Consider the following 23,930-nt stretch of genomic DNA (forward strand, 5'->3'; position numbering starts at 1 on the left):
GAGGCAGTGTGATCTGGTGAAGGTGATGGTTCTTCCTCTTCTGCACATCATCCCCTGAGCATATTTAAGCTTTTAATATTTTGCAAGGACTCATTTGGTGGACTTTTCCCTCCTTTCTGTATTTTATACAATTATTTACCTGAATAGTATTTTTTTTATGAATGCTTTTGCATTTGTGATAATGATGAGGTGGTCAGTTTAGTACCGCACTGTGTATGTTATATATATATGGAATGTATTATACACAAACCTTATGCTTCCCGAATTACATTCCCCAGCATTTAGATGAACTTGCCTTTATATGAATTGTCTTACATTTACGTGTGTTTGGATGTACTTTGTTTCCTCCAAATGCAGCCTAATTAAAGGTAGCTATATACAGGTAATCGCTCAGTGTGAATTACACCATTTAAAATAATGTCATGCATTTAGCAATGTCTTTATAAAGGCAGGTTTGTCCATACCATTGTGAATGAAACCTAAGCCTAAAGAGTGAAGTTTAGAAAAAAAGAGGAATATAATCAAAGCTGATTAGTGAGATTGCGTGAAAATATAAAGTACGTAATCATATAATGTTTGTGAACTTCACTGAAAGTTAGCTCTTGTATTTTGCTTTTTTTGAAAAAAACAGGCTTTGTGTACTGAGCTCTGGTCTGATCAATAAATGCTTTTTTAAATGCTTCTTTAAATGACTTTAGATCCTCAGTTGATGCATCTAAATTCCACTCAGTGTATCAGTGAATAGAACAAGATAAGATTCTAGCAGGCAGCGAAAGACTGATGAATTCAGCCCCATCAGAATCTCAATTATCCCTCAGAGACCATTTATTTTCCAGATTTGTTATGTGATCTGAGCCTTGGGATTATCACTAGAGGATTTTCATGACCAGCCTAAAAGATACAAATAACTGACATTAGGTTTGAATGGGTTGGAAATTGCTTGGTCTTTGCATTTATGCCTTTTTCTAAATACAAATATAAAATGATAGATTTGATCATGTAAGGCGGGCAAGCTTTGTGAAACTCAATCTACTCCTCTGATTTTACTTTAGAAATGTTGAGATAAAGCTCATGGTTGATGCTTTGCTAAAATGAGTACAAATGATATTGTTCCATGAAAGAGTATCCTGTACACTATGGAGACATAGTAATTGCAGCTCCTCCTATTACAGATCTAAACCCAATCACTAAAATGGCATGCCATTTTAAGAGTTTTTTTTCATCTTGTCCTTTTTTTTTTTTTTTCAATCTTAAGCTTTTACCAACAAAAATTACCTGATGATCTTGTCAAAGGGGTCATTGTTTAGGCACTTGCTGTTTTAGGGTGAGAACTGTTATCCGTTTGTGCGGCTGCATTGTCACCTAATCACAAGCCCCCCATGGTGGAGGTTACAACAAAGCGTGTGCTGACACATGCTTTGGGCAAGTACAAAAGTTGGTATCAAATTGCAGGACTCTACCATATAGTGGTTATAAAACCAAAGCGTATATATATACCAAAAGTGTGAAAAATGTGAATCGTACTAATAAAATTTTTTAGCACACGCCCTATACATGAGGGGGTTGTTGTCTAAAAATACCTATTAACAGACCTAAAATAAAAAACAAGAAGACACTACACACCAATCTGAGTAAACTACAAATTTATTGAGCAGTAGGCTCAAAAAGTATTCAAGTATGTGTGTGTGTATATATATATATATATATATATATATATATATATATATATATATATATATATATATATATATAACCTAAATATCTCCATGTACTCCTAAAAACCTCCTAATTCCCCCTGTAACCCCACCCAGACTGAAACCATGACTACCCTCATATGTTGAGAGGGATGATGATTCAGTCTCAAATGGAGCTGAGCCCACTCTCTCCTAAGCAAACCCCCCCCCCCCCCCCACACACCAAAAAAGGGGAGCCTTACCCACTCCACCAAAGACCAGGAGTTACACTCGTGTCCACTGGGTGCTTGTTCCACTTTAAAGCCACAATGGGTGAATGAAACGCCTACACTAAATGGGACAGAGATACAAGCCTAACCACAAGTGGCAGCTAGCCATGTACACACTTAACCCACAGTAGCAGTCAGTCACAGAGGGAGTCCATCATTGGCAAGGCATGGGATCCAATAGGCTGCAGAAAGATCAAAAACCAATATCCAGCTACTGCGCTAGTAGCGAAGGACAGTCTGATGACTTGATGCTGATTGAATAATCTATGGAGGAATGAGTGGGGAGACCAGAGATGTAACAGTTTATAACAGCATGATATACATTGCAATAGAGCGCACTGGTGTCAGGCGATTGGAAACTGGGAGAGGCAAGCAGTAAAGACAGTGAGCTGGGACAAGGAGATTTCCAACCTGAACCAGGTAACCTCAACTTGTCAGTGGTAACACCTTATGACTCTGGTGTGGTTGTCAGGAATACTCACAGACCTTCGTTCGTGCTCCCCTCCAAGTAGGTAGATGGAAATAAAGTCCACTTTGCTGTGCCCAGCTAGTGCAACTCTTCTGTGTATGACTGCGTGCTCTGTGCGCAGTATGCTGATCAGCTGTTCCAATCATGTGTGGCTGGTCTCTCCAAACTCCTGTGTATGATAAAAGTCCTGCCAAATTTCAATTACTCCACTTCTGTGCGCTGTTCAGCTGGTTCAATCATGCATGGCTGGTTTCTCCATATGAGGTAACCCCATAGACATTCAGTTGGATAAGCCATGATGGAAGACCCAAACTCCCTGTAGAGATGGGGTGGTCAGGCGGCCAGATGAAAAAAGGGGGGGGGGATCCCTGCTTTTACATGTTTTGTTTCAGAGTGTCTGTACTTCATCAGGACACATGGGACAGTCAGCTGTCACTCTCTAGATATAGGGCTAAGCTCCACCCCTTAATCTAATAACGTGAAGTGAAAGCAATTCAAAAAAGTGCACAGCCCACTAAAAGACACTTATAAACTTTTCCTACTGCCCAGACCCACACTCTGTAATAAAGGGGGTGCCCCCCCTCCTAACTCATTGGGTCTGGTAAAGCATACTGTATGTAAAGGTTTGGAAACTAATCACATGCACGGCTATATATACCCAATAAAAACACATTTGCAGGCAAAAAAAACTTGTAACCTAATTATCTTGTATGGATCACACATAGTTATAATAGAATCAATATGCATATTTAAAACTCAAACTTAATGGTAGACATGCATGCTCTATAGGCAAACATTCTATAAGGAGTGAGCCCAGAAAGTCCAGAGTTTGAGCATAATTGAGGATACAAATAGGTCACATGGTAGCTTATTGTCATCAACTATTGTCCATATTGATATATACACCTATGGCACGTCTACAAAAAGCACTGCAGGGGCAGGTCACTATATAACACCTTAGGCCTGGTACACACGACCGAACATGTCTGCTAAAACTGGTCCGTCGGACCAGTTTCCGCCGAAATGTTCGGTCGTCTGTACGGCCGACCGGACAATTTTCCGGCGGATCGGACAGGTTTCCAGCGGACAAATGTTTCTTAGCATGCTAAGAAACATGTCCGCTGGAAGCCTGTCCGTCAGACATGTTCAGTCGTCTGTACGACTCACCGGACATGTCTGCTCGGCCAAAAGCCCTCGCATGCGTCGGAGTGATTTGACGCATGCGTGGAAGCATTGACCTTCCAGGGTCGCGCACGTTGCCGCGTCATCGTCGCGGCGACGGCGCGGCCACGTCACCGGGTTCGCTGTCCGCGGGAAATTTGGTCTGATGGTGTGTACAGCCATCAGACCAAAATCCGCCAGCGGACATGTCCGCGGACCGTTTTCATCGGGCATGTCCCGTCGTGTGTACGAGGCCTCAGGGATAAGGCAATTCAAAAGGAAGATCCATTTTGCCTCCTCTTGTAATAAAATTTTGTCCCAATCATCCCTCCTATTGGATCATTTTAATTTATAAATGATCATACATTGTAACACTGAAATAGTTGCTTTATGTATATCCCTAAAATGTATGGTCACTGGGAACATCCTTCGTAGAAATACTCGTAAGATGCTCTCCCATTCTCTTCTGAAATTCCCTAATGGTTTTCCCTACATACATTTTTCCACATGGGCAGATGATTTGATATATGACAAATTTAGTGGAACAGTTCACAAATGGTTTAATTAATTTGGGACTGTATCTTTATCCCTCTCAAAACATATGAGGGTGGTCATGGTTCCAGTCTGGGAGGGGTTACAGGGGGAAGTAGACGGTTTTTAGGCTTACATGGAGATATTTAGGTTTCATATACTTTTGAATACTTTTTGAGCCTACTGCTCAATACATTTGTAGTTAACTCAGATTGGTGTGTAGTGTCGTCTTGTTTATTTTTTTATGTCTGTTAGTAGGTATTTTTATACAACACCCCCCTCATGTATAGGGCGAGTACTACATTATTTTATTGGTATGATTCCCATTTTTCACACTTTTGGTATATGTCTTTGAATTTGCCAACAGATATTTATCCTGTCCCTCATGTATTCTGTTCTTTGCAGTCAGGTATCATGGTTTAGGTGTGTTGTTTTAATTATAAGTCTAACAATTATTTCATTTTGACTTTTTCCTGCTTCCCATTGGACTTGTACTTAGTTTGCTGACGTGCTCTTTTCCATTCTATTAGGCAAACCATTAATATGTTCTTTCAACTAAGAAAGAGCGAGTACAAAGGGACTTTAAGGTACCAATATAGGTAATTAGTCTGTCCCGCCTCCCAACAAATAAACCTGCTTAAAAGGCCACAGGGAGGTGGCAGGAGGAGATTAAAAAACATGTTTTCATATCAGCACAAAAAGATGCATGCAGCAGGGAATTTTGTGTTTTGGGGAGAGAGGTCTACTTGAGGCTGTTGTGCTGTGAGGCACCTATCTCATAAGCTCTTTACTCTCACAAACCTTTCTCCTGATTATGTTTTTCGTTTTCTTTCTCCATTTTCCAGGTATCCTTCTATAATGAAGGAAGTCTGGAGTCTCTGACACCTTGGCTATTTTTCAGATTATGGAGACCTAAACTTTTTTTATTTCATTTTACAGTTTGTCTGCCTTTTCTTTCATTAGCCAAATCATTGTTATTTAAAATGTTCTAAATTTTTGATGCATACATCGGTCAAGATATGTTCGTACAATAACCAAAAATGTACAGTGTATAGAAATATAAAGTATCCGAAGGCCCCTTTCACACAGGGCGGATCAGTAATGATCCCCCCCGTGCACCTCCGCTTGCTCAGCAGGGATCGCTCCGTTAATCCCCGCTGAGCCGGCAGATGACAGGGCGGTCCTCGCACACTGTGCAGGGCCCGCCCTGTCTTTTCTCTGCTCTCCCCTATGGGGGGATTGGATGAACACGGACCGTCTGTCTGTGTTCACCCGATCCGATCCGCCAGACGGATGGAAAAGTAGGTTTTTCCCCTGTCACACTTTGGCGGATCGGAGTGGGTCGAATGTCAGCGGGCATGTCACCGCTAACATCCGCGGCTCCATAGAGGAGCACGGAGCACCCGTTTAGGTCCGCCTAAAAAAACTGGCAGGCGGACCTGAACGGGTCTCCCGTATGAAAGAGCCCTTAGTCTATCTTTTTGTAACAAATGTACAATGTTTATACATGCTGCCATTTTAATTTTTGGAACTCTATTGATTTATTCCATGCTTTATAAATGTAAAAATTATTTCCATTTTTTCTTTTTCAGGCAGAACAGAGTTTTAGTGAAGAGGAAGAAGAAAAACTTCAATTTGCCTTCTCACTTGATAAACAAAATCTGAAATTAGTCTTGGAGACAATCTCGTTCATTTTAGAACAGGTACAGTTATTCCTCCTTGCCATAAAAGATTTGTTCAAAGTGTATATTATGGGAGACATCAATAGAAAGTCACGCTTCTGCTTTTTTTTTGTTATATTTAAGTATTTTGCAGTTTTTTTATAAAACCTGTCCATTGCTTTCTGTAAGAACATCGCAGCTGAAAATAATGAAGTGTTCCTTTATTGAAAATCATTTAACAAATGTTCTAAATCTAGTGTAGTTTACTATAGATGATGCAAAGCCATGACCACTTTTTAGACATCTGCTAAGAAAAAGAAACTCTGGTGACTTTTTTTGGGGGTTTGTACGGATAGAAGTCACATGGCGAATATATCAATACAGAAATGTACAGTTGTCATTATTGACTGTCAATCAGACCACAAGCAAATATATAGTCAGAAGAATGGATTGGGTACAATTTAGTGGTGCACCGAAATTTTGGCCACCAAAAATTATCCCCCGAAAACTGTGTTTTCAGCATTGGCCGATAGAAGAAAAGGTGCTGATAATGGAGTCATGGGTGCCGCCCATTGGGGGGGGGGGGTCATCCTGGCAGGCCCCAGTCCTCCCCTCCCTCCCTCCTCCATACGCAGAGCAGCGATCTCCCTGCATCACGGAGCTAAATTGTCTGGGTGGCCGCCTCATGTGATAGACGGCACACTGATCAAATGCCGGGAAATTGAATCAGTTTGACATATCACAGGAGGCGGGACATTGTTACTGCAGCCAGAAAATTCAAATCCAGCTCTGTGACACAGCGGGAGATCGCCGCTCTGATCCGGTCACTGACAAGGCTGCATCTGACAGGCACTGGCAGGCTTCATCTGACGGGGACTGGCAGATTGCATCTGACAGGCACTGGTGAGGATGCATCTGACAGGCCCTGGTGAGGTTGCATCTGACGGACACTAGTGAGGCTGCATTTGACGGACACTGGTGAGGCTGAATTGATCTATTGCATCATGTCTGCAGTCTCTGACCATCTCCTGTATCATGTCTGCTAGAGGTTTAACGAAATTACATTTTGCTAATACTATTAGCAGTGTGTTTAAGTAAGAGACTGCAGACATGATAGAAGGGATGGTCAAAGACTGAGGACATGATACAAGAAATGGTTAGAGACTGAGGACATGATACAAGAGATGGTTAGAGACTGCAGACTGCATTTTGTTTTTAGCTTTTCTTGCAATAGTAGTGCCAATAATGGCCAAAAATTTATATTCATAATAATGTAAATTGGTAATATTAATTAAAAAGTAGAATATAATATTCTCTTGTTAAAAAAAAGAGTAGAATATAATACAATTGTATACACATATATATATATATATATATATATATATATATATATATATATATATATATATATAAAAAATATTTTTTTAAAGCTATCCTTTTCAGTTTTTGTTTTCGGCCCCAAAATTTCCATTTGGTGCACTCCAATACAATTATCCAACTAAAAAAAATATTAGCCAGCCAGTATTGCATTGTATATCCCTGTATGTTGTGGTCGTTCAGGTGCCTATCTAATAGTTTTTTTTACATTTCCAATGCTCCCCACTGAAACCACTGCTTGTGGAAGGGAATTCCACATCCTAACTGCTCTTACAGTAAAGAACCCTCTACTCAGTTTAAGGTTAAACTGCTTTTCTTATAATTTTAGTGAATGGCCACGTGTTTTATTAAATTCCCTTAAGCAGAAAAGTTTTATCCCTATTTTGGGGTCACCAGTACTGTATTTGTACATTGAAATCATATCCACTCTCAAGCGTCTCTTCTGCAGAGAAAACAAGTTCATTGCTCGTAACCTTTCCTCATAACTAATGTCCTCCAGACCTTTTATTCGTTTTGTTGCCCTTCTCTGGACCCTCTCCAGTTCCAGCACATCCTTCCTGAGAACTGGTGCCCAGAACTGGTCAGCATAATCCAGGTGCCGCCGGACCAGAGTCTTGTAGAGTGGGAGAATTATCATTTTATTTCTGGAGTTAATCCCCTTTTTAATGCAAGCCAATATTCTGTTTACTGTGCTTTCAGCACCTTGGCATTGCATGCTATTGCTGAGCATGTCATCTACTAGGACCCCCAGGTCCTTTTCCATCCTAGATTCCCCCAGAGGTTCTCCCCTAGTAAGTAGATTGCATTCATATTTTTGCCACCCAAATGCATTATTTTACATTTTCCACATTAAACCTCATTTGCCATGTAGTTGCCCACCCCATTAATTTGTTCAGATCTCCTTGCAAGGTTTCCACATCCTGTGGAGAAGTTATTGCCCTGCTTAGCTTAGTATCGTCTGCAAATACAGAGATCGAACTGTTTATCCCATCCTCCAGGTCGTTTATGAATACATCAAATAGGATTGGTCCCAGGATAGAAACTGGGGGACTTCACTTTCCACCCCTGCCCATTCTGAGTACTCTCCATTTATCACTACCATCTGAACTCGCTCCTGTAGCAAATTTTCAATCCATGTACTCACCCTATGGTCCATTCAGGGCCAGTACAAGGGGTGAGCAGAAGGGACGGATGACCTGGGCTGGACCATTTACTGGAGGAAGGGGGGGGGGTGCAGTCAGGGCCGTCTTTAACGCAGAGCAAAAGGAGCAGTTTATATGTGGAAAAATACTGCGCTGGTCTGTGAGGATTAGGAATGTGTAGTCCTTAAATGATGGACCAATTCCCAAAGATAATTAAATCAGCAAACAACGGTGTGCTGCTGCAGCAAATAAATGTCAGATAAACACAAACAGAATATAATAAAAAGTAAGCTGCGCTGCATGAACAATGAATCAGATGTGATGATCACAATAATAGCATGAGAGATGAAACATACATAGCTAATAAATGTATAACATCAATATGAGTGAAGCTGTTCAAAAGTCCATGTGAAAAAAAATGAAGAATAAAAAAATGGTGACATGTGCATGCATTAAGCCCTGTGCAAAACACATATGTTAGATCCAAATGAGTTCATAGGGAATTCAATCTCCGTGCACATTCAAATCAACAGGAAATAGTGCTGACAGTGTCCCAGAAAACCGTGTCTGTTTAGAAGAACAGAAGAAAGCCTCCACCTCCTATTCCTAATCTGCTTACCGACTTATGTGGATCCCTAATGAAAGAGATCACATAGGCATTTGGCTCATCAGCCACTGGTATTTCTCAGGCTATCCAGCAAATCCACCTCAGTACAGCAATGAGACTCTCCAACAGGTCACCCCACGGATGATAATCAAAGAAGGAAAGAAAAGCCGACATAGAGCAGTATTGCAATGTAAAAAGGATATTTATTTAGGACATCAGTTGCACTCACATTTTAGTAGATAAAATCGGGCGTTTTGTTATTCAAATTAGCCGGCCGGCTCTCTAGTACCGCTCGTCCTTCCGGATGGCAGTGAAGGTACACAAATGGTGACACCAGCACGCCGCTCCTCCCTACGCCGTTTCGTCCAATAGCAGACTTCCTCCAGGACCACGACACCATCTGCCTGGAGTTTGCATGTTCTCCCTGTGCATGCGTGGGTTTCCTCCGGGTGCTCCGGTTTCCTCCCACACTCCAAAGACATGCTGGTAGGTAAATTGGATCTTGTCCAAATTGGCCCAGTATATATATGTATATCTGTGTGTATGACTGTCTGTCCCAAGTCTGTCACGATCCTAAGGGGTAAAATGACCGCACCAGCCAAGCTGACTCTGGCTGGAAAAAAAGCGCCCAGAGGCGATTCAGTTCGCATGAGTTGCGCTATACAAGTCATTCATTCATTCATTCAGGAGCAGCTGCCCTGGGCCCTGTCATCGCCGTGGGGCCCAAAGCAGCTGCTACTTAAGCCCTGCGTTGCCCGCAGTTTTCCCGGGGTAGCCGACCCCCCCCCCCCCCCTGCGCTCCCAAGCAGTGGCCACATTATAACAGGAGAGTGGGACAGCTGCAGGCTTCATGTGCTTGAGCCCGCTCGTCCCGCTTCTCCCTCTGTCATTAACTGCGGACTGGAGACAGGGAATGAAGCAGAGCAGTGCTCTGTGTTCTTCCCTCCCCACCCTCGCCTGACAGACCCGTGTAGCACAGAGCCGAGTAAGGTGTTGTGGCTGTGTGCTGGGTCTGAAAGCCAGAGCCTGCACTGTGATGCACCGCCGAGTCCACTGTGATGAATGGTGGGGGTACAGAGGTGAACGTGGATGGGGTACAAAGGTGGATGGGGGGGTACAGAGGTAAATGTGGATGGGGGTACAGAGGTGAAGGTGGATGGGGGTACAGAGGTGGGCAGGGGGTACAGAGGTGGATAGGAGGTACAGAGGTGGACATGGGTACAAAGGTGGATGTGGGGGTACAGAGGTGGACGGGAGGGGGGTACAGAGGTGAATGAGGGGGTACCGAGGTGTACAGGAGGGGCGTACAGAGGTTTAAGGGAGGGGGATAAAGAGGTGAATGTGGATGGGGGGTACAGAGGTGGACGGAAAGGATACAGAGGTGAGCCGTGGATCGGGGTACTGAGGTGGACAGGGGATACCGAGGTGAGCTGTGGATTGGGGGGTACAGAGGTGGACGGGGGATACAGAGGTGAGCCATTTGCTTAATTAGCAATGGTATTGGTAATATGCAGCAGGAAGGGGGTTAATGCACTGTCATTGATGCATTAGTATAGATCCCATCATCTGTGGGCACCAGATGACCTTGTCCCGGCACTGGGTCCATGCCAACTGACCTTGCTTTGTACAGTAAACGTTTATGGGGAACTGTATCGAATGCATTTGCAAAATCCTGATACACCACATATACTGTACAGGCCTTCCTTTATCTAGATGGCAGCTCACCTCCTCATAGAAGGTTTCTTCATGAATTCATGCTGATTACTGCTAATGATACCGTTCTCATTACTAAAATATTGTATATAGTCCCTTATCATCCCCTCGAAGAGCTTGCATACTTATTAATATTACATTTTTCAAGTCTATTTCTAATTCTGTCCTGTCCTCTGTTAGCCATGAGGGTGCTTCCTGTGACCTGTCATGAGGATAAACATTGCAGTTTTGGTTACTGAAGCCCCCCGATTCCCTTGTGAAGACTGAGGAGAAGAATACATTCAATACCATCTCTCCATCCTTAGTAACCAGATTCCCTTCATCATTCTTTATGGGACCAATATGATCTGACCTCCTTTTCTTACTATTTATGTTCTATGTTAGCTGCCCCGATTGCACCCTTACATTTCTTCTTGCATTCTTTGTAAAGTTGGAATGCTGATGATGATCCCTCAGCTTTGTATTTTTTGAAGGCCTTCTCGTTCCACCCAGTCAATGTTTGAATAATTAAAATCCCCCATTATGATGACACTTCCCATCCTTGCCGCTAATCCAAATTGTGATAGGAGGTCCGCATCCTTCCTCTGGTTAGGGGGCCTATAGCATACTCCCAGTATTACTTTTCCCTTAGTTTCATCCCTTTGCAGCTCTGCCCATAAGGATTCCACTGACTCCCCTGTTCCATTAGTGATGTCATCTCTCACATTCACTTGTACATCATTTTTGATATACAGGCATACCCCTCCCCCTTTCTATCCCTGTGATATAGGTAATACCCTTGAATGGTTGCCAGCCAATCATGAGAGCTGTTGAACCAAATTAAACTGAAATTCCTACAAAATCAAAATCCTCCCTGAATAACAGTAGCTCTAGTTCTCCCATCTTGTCCGCCAGAAACCTGCCATTGGTGAACATGCCATGTAGTTTAGACCGGTCGCATACTGTCTCCTTTTTGGGTGTTCTGAGGTTCCAGATAGGACATGTTACTATACTTACTTCAGGTTTAGGTGCTTTAGTTAACCTACCACTAATGCCCCCAATACTCCCCTCTGGAATACGTTCCGTGCCGACTATCTCTACCTCTGGACCCTCCCTCCCGTTGCCTAGTTTAAAAGCCCCTCTAACTTTATAGCTTCAAAGAACTCGCCATGCCTCTTACCATATACCTTGGACTGTCTACTTTCCAAAAAGGGGTCATTTGGGGGTATTTGTACTGTCCAGGTATTTTCTGGCCTCAAGAAATGAGATCGGGTGTCAGTACATCAGGATTAATCAATTTTCAGATATACAGTATATACACCAAAGTTTGTGGACTCTCCTACAGACTAAATAATATACACTGATTTGGGTTATTTTACCAAAGAAATGCAGCAGAATACATTTTGACCTAAATTTTTTGAAGGAAGGTTATTTATTTGCAAAAGTTTATAACAGAAATAAAGAAAAACCCTTTTTTTGCCATTTTTAATTTATTTAGCAAAAAAAAAAAAAACAGTGGTCCCTGAAAGAGCAAATGCCAATTTGCATAATCTCTGGCCTGTCCCTGTTCTATAAATGCCCACCTTTTTATATCAAGCAAAGAAGACATTAAGTAGTTACAGCGTAAAGGGAGATGGCAACTGCCTCACAAGTAAATATTTTACAGTTCCATTAAATAATAAATTCATGTGAGTAGTAATCTGAAAAATGCTGGATGCATTATTCATTCCTGTAAATATGTCATAGTCTGACACTTCCAACTGTGCTCACATGGGCTGTGGTATTCAATTTCGAGGCAAGGGAATGTGGGTGTGCTATGCTGAGTTACTGATGGGTGCTAGCTTTCATTTTTTAGTTTGCAATGGGAAAACAATAGCTATAACAGGATTGTTTCTGTTTTCTTTAAAAACAAATATATATATGCTTAAAGAATAAGTTCACCTTTTGTACCATGTTACATGTTACACCCATATTCAGGGTGTAACATGTAACCTGTAACAAATGCACTGGTCACTGCACCCCCTGCACGGTTTCGTCATTCATTCACAGTGTTCTGTGAATGGGAAAACTACAGGTACCGACAGCCTTTGTGACTGTCAGCTTGTAGTTCTCTATGAACTACTAGAGCACTGTTGATCACTCTAGGTAGTTCATTGAGCTTCTTGTAACTGCCTGCCCGTATCCAAGGTATGGGCAGACAGCTACACAGACAGTCTGCAGGACCGTGGCATAACACCCACAATCAGCAGATGCTTTACAGGTCCCTAACAAAAAAAAAAATGTTCATGTGTGCCTCGGCCGTCTGGGACTCTCCCTCCTGATTGACTGAGACACAGCAGTGGCACCATTGGCTCCTGCTGCTGTCAATCAAAGTCATCTAGCCTATCGGAGAGAGAGGGGGTGGGGCAGGTCTGAACAGTGGCGCTGTGTCTAAATGGATACACGGAGCTTCGGCTCGGGTGCCCTCATAGCAAGCTGCTTGCTGTGGGAGCGCACGGCAGGAGGGAGGGGCCAGGTGTGCCGAAGAGGGACCCGAGAAGAGGAGGATCCAGGCTTCTCTGTGCAAAACGATTTTACAGAGCGGGTAAGAATAACATGTTTCGTTTTTTTTTCTTTAAAAATAACAGACTTTACAATCACTTTAGGGCTGGGTTTACAGTGTTAAACTGCAACCTTGGTGCTCCATTGTACCATTAATTTTTTTTATAGCACCGCAATACATCTTACCAACACACCTGCATTGCAGCACACAGCAAAACATGGTAACATGCTACTGTGTGCTGCTAACATGTGTTGTGGTGTGCTGCATTACAAAAAATGTTGGTACATTAGGCCACCCATTCAAATAAAAAAGTATGTGCTGTATAATGTGCATTAGCTCGTTGCAGTATTTCCTTTCAAGTTGTATTTGAAGTTGTCAGCATACCTTTTGCAACTTGCGTTTTATTGGCAATCCACTGTACATATGCTGGCAAAATGAACAAACCTGCCTCAAAGCATACTGAATTTTTTTTTCAGTATGCATATGTGGTCTTGTGGTTTTGTTTTTTGGCCTGTACATATGATGAATGGGCACACTCGGCACAACATGTGTTGACCCGCCATAGATGTAAAGGGTCCCTACATCAGGTGAGATTTGTCTGTATTAGTAAAGATTTGTTGAAAAATCTCAGCACAGTTAAAAATAAGATCGACACCAGAAGTACACATCCGTTATCTGTTTACCAAGTCAGAAAGGAAATTGTAAGTACCCGTAACCACGGTGTGAAACGCGTTACCAATCTTTTTTTATTCTTTGCTGTATGGACTGACACCATTAACCGCTTAAGGACCAGCGCACACACATTTACGTCGACAGAATGGCACGGACAGGGATATGGGCGTACAGGTGCGTCCCCTTTAAATGACCGCCGTGTGGTCCTGCACCGCCTTTGGCGCGCTCGCGAGCTCCGTGACCGCGCATGCAACCCTGTCGCGAGCTCCGTGACTGCGCCCATGGGAACCGTGGACCCGATTGCTGCCGGTGTCCCTCGATCGGGTCACAAAGCAAGAGCAATAATTCTAGTACTAGACCTCCTCTGTAACTCTAACCTGGTAACCTTAGTTTGTCGCCATTCCATGAATGTGCGCAATTTTAAAGCATGACATGTTTGGTATCTATTTACTCAGCGTAAGATCATCTTTCACACTATAAACAAAATTGGGCGAATTTTACTGTTTAGTTTTTTTTAATTAATGAAAGTGTATCTTTTCCTCAAAAAGTTGCATTTAAAAGACTGCTGCACAAATACCGTGTGACATATGTCACAATCGCCATTTTATTCTCTAGATTCTCCGCTAAACACTTATATATATATATATATATATATATATATATATATATATATTAGGGGTGCAACGGATCAAACAAAAATCCATTTTTTGGATCGGCAAATTCTCCCCCACTGTAATATCCACATCTCTCCCCCACTGTAATATTCACATCCCCCCACTGTAATATCCACATCTCCCCCCCCCCCACTGTAATATCCACATCTCCCCCCCCCACTGTAATATCCACATCTCCCCCCCACTGTAATACCCACATCTCCCCCCCACTGTAATATCCTCATCTCCCTACTAATATCCACATCTCCCCCACTGTAATATCCACATCTCCCCACTAATATGCACATCTTCCCCACTGCAGTGGCGTCACTATGGTTGGTGTCACTCGGTGTCCCCCCCCCCCCCCCACCAGCTATATTTCCCCCCCCCTCAGTAAAGACCCCCCTTCCTAGGTGCAGACACCCGCATCAGTGCAGACACCCCCACCTCAGTGCAGACCCTCCTCAGCAGTACACCCCCCCTCTCAGTACAGACGCCCCCCCTCTCAGTACAGACGCCCCCCCCTCTCAGTACAGACGCCCCCCCTCTCAGTACAGACGCCCCCCCTCTCAGTACAGACGCCCCCCCTCTCAGTACAGACGCCCCCCCCTCTCAGTACAGACGCCCCCCCTACAGACGCCCCCCCTCTCAGTACAGACACCCCCCCTCTCTCAGTACAGACACCCCCCCTCTCTCAGTACAGACACCCCCCCTCTCTCAGTACAGACACCCCCCCTCTCTCAGTACAGACACCCCCCCTCTCTCAGTACAGACACCCCCCCTCTCTCAGTACAGACACCCCCCCTCTCTGTACAGACACCCCCCCCCTCTCTGTACAGACACCCCCCCCCTCTCTGTACAGACACCCCCCCCCCCTCTCTGTACAGACACCCCCCCCCTCTCTGTACAGACACCCCCCCCTCTCTGTACAGACACCCCCCCCTCTCTGTACAGACACCCCCCCCTCTCTGTACAGACACCCCCCCTCTCTGTACAGACACCCCCCCTCTCTGTACAGACACCCCCCCTCTCTGTACAGACACCCCCCCTCTCTGTACAGACACCCCCCCTCTCTGTACAGACACCCCCCCTCTCTGTACAGACACCCCCCCTCTCTGTACAGACACCCCCCCTCTCTGTACAGACACCCCCCCTCTCTGTACAGACACCCCCCCTCTCTGTACAGACACCCCCCCTCTCTGAGTAGTACAGACAACCCCCCCTCTCTGAGTAGTACAGACAACCCCCCCTCTCTGAGTAGTACAGACAACCCCCCTCTCAGTAGTACAGACAACCCCCCCTCTCAGTAGTACAGACACCCCCCCTGTAGTACAGACACGCAGCGGTGTGTGTGTTCGATCCGAAGGGGGTGACCCGTTCGAATCACGGATCAACGGTGATCCGTTGCACCACATATATATATATATATATATATATATATATATATATATATATATATATATATATATATATATATATAATGTTTGGGGCTTCTAAGTAATTTTCTAGCAAAAAATAGGGATTTTAAATGTCAGAAATGGGCTTAGTCACGAAAGGGTTAATTAGGCTTTGACAATAAAACTTGGAAGATGATTGGTTTCTATACAGACCTGCACCAGATTTTTCACTCTCCAGCTTTAGTAAATTAACCCCAGTGTCCTTAGTGTTTAAAGTAGAACTATGAGCAAAACTTTTTTTAATTTTGGATTGAGCAAGCAAGGGTTATAACCCCTGTTATATATTTTTTTCCTCCATCTGTGTCCCACTAAGGAGATTCCCCTTCAATTTCTGTCCCATAGCCAAACAGAAAGTGAGAGGAAATCCCTGCAAATGAAGGGAATTTCTTGGGGACCCCATAGGAACATTTCCCATCTATTACTTTTCTGGGGACAACCCAACATATAGGATTTTCTTTTACTTTCACTTTCAATGATAATGGTAAACTGGACAAATAAAGAGGGTGAATCTACTTAAAAAGGAGGTCTGCCTACCTCTGCAAAAATTAAAAGCCAGCAGTTACACATACTGCAGCTGCTGACTTTTAATAATAGGACACTTACCTGTCCTGGAGTCCAGCAATGTCGGCACCGCAGCTGTTTCCATCAGCTGTCGGGTGCATGCCTCCTCCATTGTGAGTAAGGGAACCCGGCAGTGTAGCCTTAAAGCTTCACGCCAGGAACCCTACTGCACATGCGCAAGGCTACTGGCCCGGCGGCCGGGGAAGGAGGAGGAGGGAGCCCGGGCGGTGACGTCAATACCGTGGCTTAGGCTCCTGGAAGTGGAAACAGGATACCTGTGAAAGGTGCCATATGTGGCATCGGAGGGGGGGAGGAGCACAAGGAGCCGGTGGAACTCTGCTTTAACAGGGACACAGGAAGCAATGAAATCTGACGGGGGTTCCAATCCATCTCCACCCTGTCCAAAACAAAAAGTTTTACCTTTAGAACTTTAGTACCTTTAACCACTTGCCGACCAGCCACCGTCATTATACTGCGGCAGGTCGGCAAGATTCCGTGAACCGCCGTAGCTGTACGTTGGTGCCTTTAAGTGAGATAGCATGCGGGTGTGCGATGCTCGTGACCGGTGGTTGTGATGACCGCTGGCCACGAGCGATCGCGAGCACAAGAGGCAGAACAGGCACGTGTGTGTGTGTGTGTGTGTGTGTAAACACACAAATCCCTGTTCCGTTCTGTGAGGAGAGACAGATCGTTAGTTCCTAATAGCTAGGAATCACGATCCTTCATTTACTCTAGGTCAGTCCCCTCCCCCTACAGTTAGAAACACACCTAGGGAACACAGTTAACCCCTTGATCGCCCCCTAGTGTTAACCCATTCCCTGCCAGTGACATTTTTACAGTAATCAGTGCATTTTTATAGCACTGATCGCTGTATAAATGCCAATGGTCCCAAGAATGTGTCAAAGGTGTTCGATGTGTCCGCCATTACAAAATCGCAGATCGCCACCATTACTAGTAAAAAAAAAAAATAATAATAAAAATGCTATAAATCTATCCCCTATTTTGCAGACGCTATAACTTTTGTGCAATCCAATCAAGATACGCTTATTACCAAAAATATGTAGAAGAATACATTTCGGCCTAAACTGAGAAAAAAAATCGCTTTAAAAAAATAAATTATATTTATTATAGCAAAAAGTACAAAATATATAATTTTTTTGTTTATTGCGCAGAAAATAAAAATGTTTTTTTCTCAACAAAAGTGGAGTTACACTTTAAAGTAGAACGAAACCCAACTCACCATCTACAGTGGGGATCGAAAGTTTGGGCACCCCAGGTAAAAATGTGTATCAATGTGCATAACGAAGCCAAGGAAAGATGGAAAAATCTCAAAGGCATCAAATTACAGATTAGACATTCTTATAATATGTCAAAAAAAGTTAGAGTTTATTTCCATCATTTACACTTTCAAAATTACAGAAAACAAAAAAACAAAAAAATGGTGTCTGCAAAAGTTTGGGCACCCTGAATATTACATCTTGTACTGCCCCCTTTGGCAAGTATCACAGCTTGTAAACGCTTTTTGTAGCCAGCCAAGAGTCTTTCAATTCTTGTTTGAGGTATCTTTGCCCATTCTTCCTTACAAAAGTCTTCAAGTTCTTTGAGATTTCTGGGCTATCTGTCACGCACTGCTCTTTTAAGGTCTATCCATTGATTTTCAATTATGTTGAGGTCAGGAGATTGTGAAGGCCATTGCAAAACCTTCAGTTTACGCCTCTTGATGTAATCCCCCGTGGATTTTGAGGTGTGTTTAGGATCATTATCCATTTGTAGAAGCCATCCTCTCTTTAACTTCAGCTTTTTAACAGATGGCATCACATTACCATCCAAAATTTGCTGAAATTTTATTGAATCTATTTTTCCTTCTACTCATGAAATGTTCCCTGTGCCACTGGCTGCAATACAACCCCAAAGCATGATTGATCCACCCCCATGCTTAACAGTTGGACAGAGGTTCTTTTCATTAAATTCTGTGCCCTTTCTTCTTCAAACGTCTTTGCTCATTCCGGCCAAAAAGTTATATTTTAACCTCATCGGTCCACAGAACTTGTTTCCAAAATGCATCAGGCTTGTCTATATGTTCATTTGCAAAGTTCAAATGCTGATTTTTGAGGTGAGGACGTAGAAGAGGTTTTCTTCTGATGACTCTTCCATGAAGACCATATTTGTACAAGTATCTCTTTATAGTGGAATAGTGTACCACAACTCCAGTGTCTGCCAGATCTTTCTGGAGGGATCGTGCAGTCAAATGTGGGTTTTGAATTGCTTTTCTCACAATCCTGCGAGCTGTTCTGTCTGATATTTTTCTTGGTCTTCCAGATCTTGCTTTAAAGCGGATGTGCCATGGGAACAAAATATTAAAAGCCAGCAGCTACAAATACTGCAGCTGCTGACTTTTAATATTAGGACACTTACCTGTCCTGGAGTCCAGCGCCGATCGCAGCAGAGCACGAGCGATCGCTCGTCACTCTGCTGCTCCCCCCGCCATCCACGCTGAGGGAACCAGGAAGTGAAGCGCTGCGGCTTCACTGCCCGGTTCCCTACGGCGCATGCGCGAGTCGCGCTGCGCCCGCCGATTGGCTCACACGCTGTGTGCTGGGAGCCGAGTGTTCCCAGCACACAACGGGCGACAGACGGGATGTGACGGAATGCCCGTCTTTCGCCCGTAGCGTGTGGCCGGAAGTGGGTGCAAATACCTGTCTTTAGACAGGTGTCTGCACCCCCCTCCCCCCTGAAAGGTGTCAAATGTGACACCGGAGGGGGGAGGGTTCCGATCAGCGGGACTCCACTTTAGGGTGGAGGACCGCTTTAACTTCCACTGTTCCTTGTTACGGAACCATGAACCAGACGTACAACAAGAGATAAGTGAAAATAAGAAGGCTTTATTGAAAATCAAGCTGTAAAGCAAAAGTCCAAACGGATGGTGAAACCAGAGGTCAGGAACCAGAAGGGTAGTCAGACGAAGCCAGGATCAGGAACCAGAAGGGTAGTCAGACGAAGCCAGGATCAGGAACCAGCAGGGAAGTCAGACGAAGCCAGGATCAGGAACCAGCAGGGAAGTCAGACGAAGCCAGGATCAGAACCAGAAGCAGCAGCAGCAGTCTTAGAAGCATGTGAACACAGGAGGACCAAGCAAGGAACTGAAGCCACAGACCTCCTATATATATGAGCCAGGCATCCAGCTCCTCCCAGTGGGAAGGAGGAGCCGCAGGGTGGGAGGCTACAAGAGACCTAGAAACCAAGATGGCCGCCAGCACATGTCAAAACGAAGGAGACAGGAGAGAGGTAAGACCATGACAGTACCTCCCCCTCAAGGGCCCCTCCTCCGCGGTGCAAAAAAACGGTTTCTGAGGGAAGCGTGCGTGGAAGGCTCGGAGCAAGGCAGGAGCATGGACATCTGCGGAGGGAACCCAGGAACGCTCCTCTAGACCATAACCACGCCAGTGGACCAAAAACTGCACCCGACCGCGGACCAGGCGTGAGTCCAGGATATTGCTCACCTCATACTCCTCATGATTGCCCACTTGGACCGGACGAGGCAGAGGAACCGAGGAAGTGAAGCGATTGCACACCAGTGGCTTCAACAGGGAGACATGAAACACGTTGGAGATCCGCATGCCAGGAGGGAAGCGCAAGGGCATAGGCTACCGGGTTTACCCTGCGAAGCACTCGGAAGGGACCAACAAAGCGAGGGGCCAGCTTGGGAGTGGGCACTCGAAGGTTGAGGTTGCGAGTGGACAACCATACACGGTCTCCGACCTGGTAGGAAGGAGCAGGCGCTCGTCTGCGATCAGCCTGGAGTTTCTGGCGCTGCGCAGAGACCTCAAGGGACTTCTGGATCTGTACCCAAGAGGCGCGTAGGACGGAAAGGTGATCCTCCACAGCCGGAATATCCTGGGGAGAGAATGCCTCCGGTAACACGGCAGGTTGGAACCCAAAATTGGCCATGAAGGGAGACGTCCCAGAGGAAGAGTTCACAGCCGTGTTCCTGGCAAACTCAGCCCAAGGCAGGAGGTCAACCCAATTGTCCTGGTGATCGGAGACATAGCAACGAAGGAATTGCTCCAAGGCCTGATTGGATCGTTCTGCGGCCCCATTGGACTGAGGGTGGTAGGCCGAGGAGAAGGAGAGATGAATCCCCAACTGGGAGCAAAAGGCGCGCCAGAACCTGGACACAAACTGACTCCCCCGATCCGACACTATCTCCTTGGGCAAACCGTGCAACCGGAAGACCTCCCGGGCAAAAATCGTGGCCAACTCTTGTGCAGAGGGTAACTTCTTGAGAGGAACACAGTGGCACATTTTGGAAAACCGATCCACAATCATGAGAATGACCGTATGGCCTCGGGATGCAGGGAGGTCCACAATGAAATCCATCCCCAGGTGTGACCATGGGCGCTCCCCGGTGGCTATGGGTTGCAGCAGGCCCAACGGAAGGTGCCGAGGGGACTTACTTTGGGCACAAACGGAGCATGCCGCTACATATGCGGCGATGTCGGAACGTAGGGAAGGCCACCAGAACAGACGTGAAACAGCCCAGGACAGCTGATTCTTACCAGGATGCCCCGCGGTCTTGGAGTTATGGTAGGTTCGCAACAACCGAGCGCGCAACTCCTCAGGCACAAAACATCTGCCGTTGGGTCTCCCAGAGGGAGCACCAGACTGAGCCGCCAAAATCTGCTCACCAAGGGGAGAGGTCAGGCTGGTGCGAATGGCGGCCAGGATCTGATTTGGAAGTATGACCGAAGTCGGTATAGATTCCTCCCTGGACAGCTCGGAGTACTGCCGTGATAAGGCATCCGCCCTGATGTTCTTGGAACCAGGTAGGTAGGAGACCACGTAATTAAAACGTGACAAGAACAGAGCCCATCTGGCCTGACGTGGTGTCAATCTCTTGGCCTCAGAAAGGTAGGTCAGATTCTTGTGGTCCGTCAGGATGAGAACCGGAACCACCGAGCCCTCGAGCAAGTGCCTCCACTCCTTGAGAGCCTGCACTATGGCCAATAACTCCCTGTCACCAATCTGATAGTTGCACTCCGCGGGTGACAGTTTCCGGGAGTAAAACCCACAAGGAAGCAGCGGACCCTCTGGTGTTCTACGCTGAGACAGAAGGGCGCCTACTCCCGTCTCAGACGCGTCCACCTCGAGGACAAAGGGCAACCCAGGGTTGGGATGAGACAGAATCGGAGCCGACACAAAGGCGGATTTTAGGGCCTCAAAAGCCCGGATGGCCTCGAGCGGCCAGACCTGGGAATTACTGCCCTTCCTGGTCAGATCCGTGAGAGGCTTGGCCAGCATGGAGAAGTCCCTGATGAACTTCCGATAATAATTGGCGAAGCCCAAAAAGCGCTGCAAGGAACGAAGACCACTGGGCTGAGGCCACTGTAAGACAGCCGAAACCTTCTCAGGGTCCATGGAGAACCCCTCAGCGGAAATGATGTAACCTAAGAAGGTTACCTGGGATCGGTGAAATTCGCATTTCTCAAGCTTACCGAACAGCTTGTTCTCTCGTAACCGTTGCAACACTCGCTTGACATCCAGAATGTGGGCCTCCATGGATTCAGAGTATACCAAGATGTCATCCAAATAGACCACCACACACTGCTGCAGCAGGTCACGGAAAACATCGTTGATGAATTCCTGAAAGACTGCGGGCGCATTGCACAACCCAAAGGGCATAACCAAGGATTCATAATGCCCAGTCCTGGTGTTAAACGCGGTCTTTCACTCATCGCCCGCCTTGATCCTTACCAGGTTATATGCCGCCCTCAGGTCGAGTTTGGTAAAGACCGTGGCCCCCTTGAGGCGATCGAACAGCTCGGAAATCAAGGGTATCGGGTAAGCGTTCTTGATCGTGATGCGATTAAGGCCCCTGTAATCGATGCAAGGCCTCAACTCACCGCCCTTCTTTTTCACAAAGAAAAATCCAGCCCCTGCCGGGGACGAGGATTTGCGAATGTGACCACGGGACAGCGCCTCCATCACGTACTCCTCCATGACCTCATTCTCCGCAACCGACAGTGGATAGACCCTGCCGCGAGGAGGAACGGCACCAGGTTGTAACTCTATGGCACAATCGTATGGGCGGTGCGGAGGTAGGGCAACAGCGCGCACCTTATCGAATACATCCCGGTACTCCTCGTATTCAGGAGGCAACAGAGAGTCCGAGGAAGTACACAGCAACTTGACAGGCCCATGGATGCAACTAGCCCCACACTGTGGTGACCATGAGAGGATCTCGGCCGATCTCCAGTCGAAAGTCGGATTATGCTTCTGGAGCCAGGGGTACCCCAAGACCACCGAGTAGTGTGGAGACGAAATAACCTGGAAGCAGACCGACTCTCTGTGAACGGCACCAATGGCTATCCCCACTGGAAGGGTCTCATGAGTCACGTGTGACGGCTGGAGGGGTCTGCCGTCTATCGCCTCTAGAGCCAGCGGGGAACCTCGAGCCTGCAGAGGAATGGAATTGGCGGCAGCGAACGCACTATCAATGAAAAAACCACCAGCACCAGAGTCCACCAACGCCTGGGTCGTCACCGAGCCCCCGACCCAGGAGAGGACAACAGTGATCAGTGGTTTATCAACACGGAAAACCGGGGACGAGGAGACTCCACCCAAGATCTGCCCCCGACAGGATCTCAGGTGCGAGCGTTTCCCGGACGGTTCGGACATGCCAACCGAAAATGCCCACCGAGACCACAGTACATGCATCGGCCCTCGCGTCTCCGGAGTACCCTCTCACCCTCGGACAGGCGAGCAAACCCCAGCTGCATGGGTTCACCCCCAGACAAGTCAACCCCAGGAGGCGTGGGAGGAGAGGGAGGCACGGGTAGGACAGCAAACGTAGGCGCCAAACTGTTAGGAGGCCTCCGCAGGCTCTCCTTAAAGGAAGGTCTCTCCCTGAGTCTGGTGTCAATCAAAATCAGGAAAGAAATAAGAGCCTCGAGCTCCACTGGTAGGTCCTTAGCTGCAACCTCATCCTTCAAGGCATCCGAGAGACCATGAGAGAAAGCAGCGACCAGAGCCTCATTATTCCAGCCCACCTCTGCTGCCAGGGTAGGAAACTCAATGGCGTATTCAGCTACAGATCGTGAACCCTGTCTGACGGACATAAGGAGCTTCGCAGCAGAAGCGGCGCGAACCGGCACATCGAATACCTTCCGAAGAGAAGCAACAAAACCAGAAAACTCGGCAACCACCGGATTGTTGTTCTCCCATAAAGGGCTGGCCCAGGCCAAGGCCTTGTCCGAGAGCAGCGAGATCAAGAAGCCCACCTTTGATCTCTCAGTGGGAAAAGCATGTGGCAGCAACTCGAAATAAATGCCCACTTGGTTAAGGAAACCTCGGCACTGAGTTGGCTCTCCCCCAAATCGCTGTGGAAGGGGGGCAGAACCGGTCATACCCCGAAACACCGCAGGCGCAACAACAGGTGTCGGGGT

General features: G+C 46.1%; 1 protein-coding gene across 2 annotated transcripts in view; it reads left to right on the forward strand.

Moving 5' to 3' along the window:
• Positions 1-23,930, forward strand: part of COMMD10 (COMM domain containing 10) — a 558,588-nt gene that overhangs the window by 27,574 nt on the left and 507,084 nt on the right. For both annotated transcript variants that reach the window (XM_040343852.1, XM_040343862.1), the window contains exon 3: positions 5,717-5,827. In XM_040343852.1, coding sequence (XP_040199786.1) covers positions 5,717-5,827 — 111 coding nt within the window. The remainder of the gene's footprint in view (positions 1-5,716; positions 5,828-23,930) is intronic.

This window comes from Rana temporaria, chromosome 1, assembly GCF_905171775.1.
Source record: "Rana temporaria chromosome 1, aRanTem1.1, whole genome shotgun sequence".
NCBI lineage: Eukaryota > Metazoa > Chordata > Amphibia > Anura > Ranidae > Rana > Rana temporaria.